The 6,334-nt window shown below is 41.1% G+C and overlaps 1 protein-coding gene across 1 annotated transcript; it reads right to left on the bottom strand.

Moving 5' to 3' along the window:
* Positions 1–6,334, bottom strand: LOC131227253 (ankyrin repeat-containing protein At2g01680-like). Its single transcript, XM_058223039.1, has 3 exons — positions 5,562–6,334; positions 3,741–4,243; positions 1–764 (listed from the first exon to the last, which is right to left on the bottom strand). Exons 1-3 carry the CDS (start codon positions 6,070–6,072, stop codon positions 213–215), a joined length of 1,566 nt encoding a protein of 521 aa, XP_058079022.1. The 5' UTR covers positions 6,073–6,334; the 3' UTR covers positions 1–212.

The following is a 6,334-nucleotide window of genomic DNA, read 5'->3' as shown; positions in this document are numbered from 1 at the left end:
TAAGCTTATTCTATAAACATTGCGCACCAACAATGTACTGCTGTGTTTATAAGCAAAAATAAATTAAATTTTGGACAGCTCGCAATTATAGTTACTTTTTAGGATGGTTTACGTACCAAACAGTGGGATTGCATCATCCATTCAATCACATGCATCAAACTGGCTTCTCATAGTGGGCCACTGATCTAATTTCCCACTCACGAAACACCTTGCTACATAGGAATGAGCCACATTGAGCGACCAATCAAAAGATAGAGAAAGAATGGCGTACTAAAACCAAAGGCCAAGACCATAATGGCTAGCCACATGCAATCTGGTGCAACCACTGCATACACAGCTGCCATGAATGAAACCATCAGCGCCGCGCATGCGGCGAATGTCAACCGATGGCCCCACAAGATTGTAGTCACTAAGCGCCACTTGTTATAGTTCTGTGCCCAGATGAAGCACACAACTACGATGAGCGAGCAACATAATGCGATTGTATTGGAGAGCAAGAAAGCTTTAAATGACCATTGCTTCATGAGCACTGCAGTGCCTTGATTTGGGCCATCATTCTTGTACCCACCCGGCATTGTGAAAGCAGCGGTGAAGGTGACTGTGGCGATGAGTCCAGCCACCAATGTGTATATGTTAATCCTGGCTCTGCAGTCTTCATACCATTTGGGCATATCTTCTGGTCTTGTTTTGCGGATTTGGCTAGGTACTTTCCGCCCTCCGCGGTTAATCACATGACGATATCTTCGGCAGTTCATGATTATCATCTGTTGTGAGAGGAAGTATTAGTCAGTATCCAAATCTTTAGGATTAGAAGCCTGATTACAAATTACTTATGTCTCCTCACATCAGTTGCATTTTACTGTCAATTCTTGTGTTTGATTTATTCACAGAAATATTGTAATAATGATATTTTTATATTGCTTCAATGACAACTTATTATCAAAATAAACTGTTGTTGCTGTTTTAATGGGAGATTTTCACTACAATACTATTAAAAAAAAAGTGCGTGCATTGATTACAAATCACTTAACTTGTCTCCTGAATACTTCCGCATTTTACCAATGATTCAGGTGTTTGGTTTAGCCATGTTAAAACTGTAATGATGAAATATTCCTTAACATTAGCAAGATAATAGGCTAAATAGACAAGCTTTAATTTATCTCTAGTTCTAAAGCTCTTATGCATGGTTCTAAAACTCGATGACTCGACCTTGTATTTGACCAGGTGAACTCGACTCAGCTACATTTCAGGCTGAGTTGTCTTGTAAATTCGATTTGTACTTTGTATTGGACTTTAGTGTTCACTTGGAGCTTGGAGAGCAAGGCTCTTGGCCAGTCGACAATAGACACTTCGGCTAACCTATGTTAGACATTTTATATTAAAGAAATGCTCCGGTGCTCTCAAAGCACTATAAGTTCTGGTGCTCCTAGTTCCATTTGTCCATTTGGACCATTAAATCAACCGAACTGAACTGCCTATATGTTAAGTCCAGAACACATTGCATGAACTACCACATGAAAACATCGAGCTGATCCAATGCTCTAATCCATAATTGACTTGGTCTTATTATTTTACTTGCATAAAGCTTTTCATATTAATGTTAAAAAGAGAAATGCTCCAGTCCCTCAAAAGCATTATAAGTTATAGTCTACTAGTTGTGTTGGGACACTTAGAGAATCCAATACATTGATCCAGGATGTTCATTACATCCAAAATATATTTCATGTGCTAGGGAACATCATACCAATTAACAAATACTAACCGTTTGATGCATGGGCTTTAATATGGATGGTCTAGATTGTTTACACAAAAATAGGTCAATTTAACAATGTGATCATCTATTTGTTAGGGCTCACCATGGATTGCATGCAATTTTAAAGAATTACTTTTGTCAGGTAATCAGAACCATCCCATCCATGGAAAGTAGACGGCTAGAGAAAACGTAAGGCCAAATCAAGGATGGGCACTGATCTATAGCTCAAGTGGTAGATTGAGTGAAAATATAACTTGGTTTCAACATTGAGGTCTTGGTATCAATTCCCAAGTAGAGTGTGGCTAACATTGGGGTGTGTTCTAGGGTGAATAGACAGTTTAGATCGGTCAATCAGATTGTCAAATGCAACTATAGCTAGGAGCACTATAACTTTTATTGCTCTAAAAGTACTGGAACATATTTATTATTATTATTATTATTTTTCATTTTTCCTTTTCTGTCTCTAGGCCTAGTATAGAACTAAATATCTAATGTTGGAGTGGTTCTTACCGTAAAAAAACAAAGGCGGCTTTTCTAAATAATCTACCTAAAGTTGGGAAGACACACCTGCTGGATTTTTGGTGGGGCCCACCATGATATGTATCTGAAATCCTCTCTGATCATTAGATGTGTAATTTCATTTCAAGCCAAGGACAAAGGTTAAGGCTGACTTGTGTTTCACACGGGGCACACTAAAGAAAGCAGTTCAGAGAGGGATATGTGCCCTTAATTTTTGTAGGTCCTACCATGATGATTATATGAATCCACTCCAATCATTAGATGCCACACAAAAAAAGGGACTTGAAACTTAATCATCAGGCCCATCTGTAATTGAGGTAGACCTTAAAAAGGGAAACAACTTGAAGGGTGAATGCTACCCTATACACTATTTCTAATCATGTGGTCCACTTTTTTTTCTTTTCTTTTTTTTTTTTTTTTAAAAAAGAAAATTTCATTGATCAGAGAGGATGTATACAGGGACGAAACATTCGGGCAGGCCCGGGATCAGATATACATGGGCCTACCTATCATAATGGAAAGGAAAAGGAAAAATTATCTCACTCTCAGGTTACCTACCCAACCCCACCTTGTCCAAAAACAGGAGAGATGCAGGGGAGATCCACGTGAGAGTTGAGAACCGAATGGGTTGGGAAGAGCTATCGAGCTTGGCGAGGCTAATCATGTGGTCCACTTGAAAACCAAATGGAGCTGATTATTTAGCACTTGACCTAACATGGGTGACACGTGGTCAGGGTGGATTTTATATAAATATTATAATGGAGCCCACCAGGGTAAAGGTATTGGGATGTTTTATATCGATTTTTGAGAAGGAACGGGACTGTAAATTCTTTATTAATTAGATATTATTATTATTATTACTATTATTATTGTTTTGTCAAGTACCTAATTTGATAGTGTACGATGTGTATGGAAAATTCCCCTACACCTGGATTCATTTGTACTCTATGGCATCCGCATCGCCTACATGGACCATCCATTAGTTCTGTGCCCTCTTGTCACACTAGCTATGTGAAAATTGCAGAAATAGGATGGTCATAAATATTCATGACTGGACCCACCCTCTAAAGAGTATCTTATGAATGCATTTTCTGCATGCCGCTGACTGGATTGTCTAGACCATCCAATCCAATGAGTAGGTTTTTTGAGGCAATTAACCTACCAAGTAGACTGGACCTAATGGACGGTCTAGATACGTGATGCATATGACAATGAGAATCCAAGTGCAATTAGGTGTATTAGAAGATTTACATGCACTTAGCCAACTTAGTTCTTTTCTCCAAAAATATATATGTTATGCTGTTTGAATACTATATATTTGAGTTATGCATCTTTCAAAGACCGAGTCCAAGTCGATTGAATGAGCCGCAACCAACTCGGACGAGTCTTTATAGCTTTAACACTCCTAGGGGCACATAGTGGGGGATCCCGTGTGGACCCCAAATGTATATAATGCATGAGGTAATACCTGAAGTTCTTCATACCATGGGTCCAATTCCAAAAGATCGAGGGCGGTGTGACCATCGTTGTTGACAATCGTCGCGTCCACCCTTCTGTCCCTTAACAACAACAGTAATTGTTTATTATACATCTTGATAGCAAGATGAAGAAGGGTATTTCCATCTGTATCAGGCTCATTTATCATCCCCTCAAGCTCCGCCATACATAATAAACGGCGAGCAGTGGAATTCTTGTGGTGCATAATAGCAATGTGAAACACATTCTTCCCACTTGGATCCAGTTGCTCGCTAGCGTCCGGGCACTGTTTAAGTAGCTCAGCAATCGCCTTTGGGGAGCCAGAAGCAGCTGCGACATGAAGAGATGAGTAGCCAATGTTGTCTAAGATGTAAGCTAGGGAACGGTTGACGCTCAACAGCTTTTCAACTATGGTAGAATTGTCTTGGCATGCTGCATAGTGCAGGGCCGTTCGGCCATGGGCGTCTCGTATTCGTACCATGTTTGTCTTTTCATCTGTGTTGGCATGGAATTTGTTAGAGAAATGATAATGTAAAATGAAAGAAATTGAGGAACAATTATGAAATGTTGGTGATCGATCATCCGCTCGTGCAAACGTGTGGCAGTTGAAACCATAAAAAAATGTAGGTCCCACTAGAGGGACATCAAGCAAAAATCACACTGATGAGTTGATCCTAACTGTCTGATTGGTGTGTAAAAGAACGTTCTGCTGCTAGAGATGGGGATAATTCACTGCCCCTTTTGAAATGGTTACGACTCATCCCCCGTCTGTGCTACATGTAATATGTCATTCTGCACGTTCCGAATCATGGGCCGCATAGTGGATGGAATAATTGATCAAACGATTTTAACCGTTTGATTTTGACTGTTGAATGTGGATGCCTGACCATTCCCTAGTGGGCTAGTGGCATAAGGCGGCAGAACACGGACGCGGATTTCCTGCCAAAGCCTTTCGCAGGAAGTTCCTGCACTGAAAATATAGGTGGGGCCCAACGTGATGTTTGTGAGAAATCCACACCGTCCATCTGTTTTCTGAGCTCATTTTAGTAGTTGAGACTAAAATTAAGCAGGATCCAAGACTCAAGTGGGTCGCACTAAAGGAAAAGGTGCTGATGGAAATTCCTACCGTTGAAACCTCCCTGGGGTAGACAGTGATGTTTACATGCCATCCATACCGTTAATAATGTCATTCATACTGGGATTAACTGAAAACACAAATATTGGCCTGATTCGAAACTTCTGTGGCCCCACGAATATTTCAACTGTGGACGTTCAATCCTCACGTTTTAGGTCCAATACACTTGAGTATTGGATACAGGTTATTTTTGGCCTCATGTCCTAAAATGAGCTCACAAAACGGATGGACATGGTGGATTTCTAACGAACATCACGGTGGGCCCCACCTAGGTTCCCAGCTCAGGAACTTCATGCGAAAGCCACTCGCAGGAAATCCGTGTCCTCAGAACCCCTCCACAAAAGTGGTGGTCTGCAAATGGACTGACATGAATAAAAAAAAAAAAAAGAAAAGGGCAAACATGGTGCACTCGAAGGTCTCCCATCTTGCCCCACTACGTGATGATGAGACCATTCATCTAATTGGATCCGTTCTTCCTCTTCATCTAAAAGGATCCAATGTAGATGGACAGCAGTGCGAAAATCTCAGCAATTAGAGTGCCGGTCCAATTCTGTGTGAATGGTGAAGATCTCTTCTCAGTTGAATAGTCTGGATCACCATGTAGGAGGGCGTAAGGTGGTGGGCGCTTTGGAGTAAACTAGAGCAAACACATAAATTCGTCCGCTCTTACACGATTACCTGATGGCTCAATGTCCAAAATTTTTTCAACAACTTGTAGCAACTCCTCTCTGGCAGCCATATGCAATGGTGATTCACCTGCTTCGTTAACCAAATAAGCCAATTTCAAATCCGATTCTAATAACTTCACGGCCACATTCTCGTGCTGATTCCTCAGCGCTTCATGTAATGCTGTGTTCTTTTCTTTGTTTGTCATGCGAAGTAGCTCCACATTTCTTTCTTCCATCACAATCCAATTCAATAGGATTTCAACTACATTGAGCCGTCCGGTCCTTGCGGCGCAGTGTAGAGGAGTGTCACCTGTGGAGTTAGCTTGCATGAGACGGGCCCCACATCGGCCCAAGATCTCTTTGGTGAAATCTACGTGTCCCAGTCTCGCTGCGATGTGTAGGGCATTGTTCAATATTTCGGGAGTTATAGAGTAGAGTATTTGTTGGTCTGAATCGGTGGTGATGGCATTTAGGAGTGGGACACTCCCCAGTCTTGCGGCTTCGTGCAAATGGGGGTCCATGCTTTAGATGCAATGGCTAGGATTAATGCTCTGAAAATCACCAGAGGGCCTATATCCTTGTGGGACACAAAATTGCTCTAGCATTAGCACCCGAACATTGGTAAAAACAAGGGAATAAAATGATAACCACAAGAGACTGATGCCCCCATCAACATGATTTTCTAGATGGATCCCAAATGCAGTGATATATCTTTCTTTTTTTTCAATGGGGTCACTTCTTTATGTTTTCCTCAGCCACTGACATATTTAAGTTTCTTTGTTT

Source organism: Magnolia sinica, chromosome 1, assembly GCF_029962835.1.
Source record: "Magnolia sinica isolate HGM2019 chromosome 1, MsV1, whole genome shotgun sequence".
NCBI lineage: Eukaryota > Viridiplantae > Streptophyta > Magnoliopsida > Magnoliales > Magnoliaceae > Magnolia > Magnolia sinica.
The sequence above is the reverse complement of the archived record's forward strand: the minus strand, read 5'-3'. Positions and strand labels throughout refer to the sequence as shown.

Coding starts and splice junctions, on each gene's coding strand:
- LOC131227253 (XM_058223039.1), bottom strand. CDS start 6,072: ATGGACCCCCATTTGCACGAAGCCGCAAGACTGGGGAGTGTCCCACTC. Junction 4,244..5,561: donor TTTGGACATTGAGCCATCAG/GTAATCGTGTAA, acceptor ATGCCAACACAG/ATGAAAAGACAAACATGGTA. Junction 765..3,740: donor CATGGTATGAAGAACTTCAG/GTATTACCTCAT, acceptor CTCTCACAACAG/ATGATAATCATGAACTGCCG.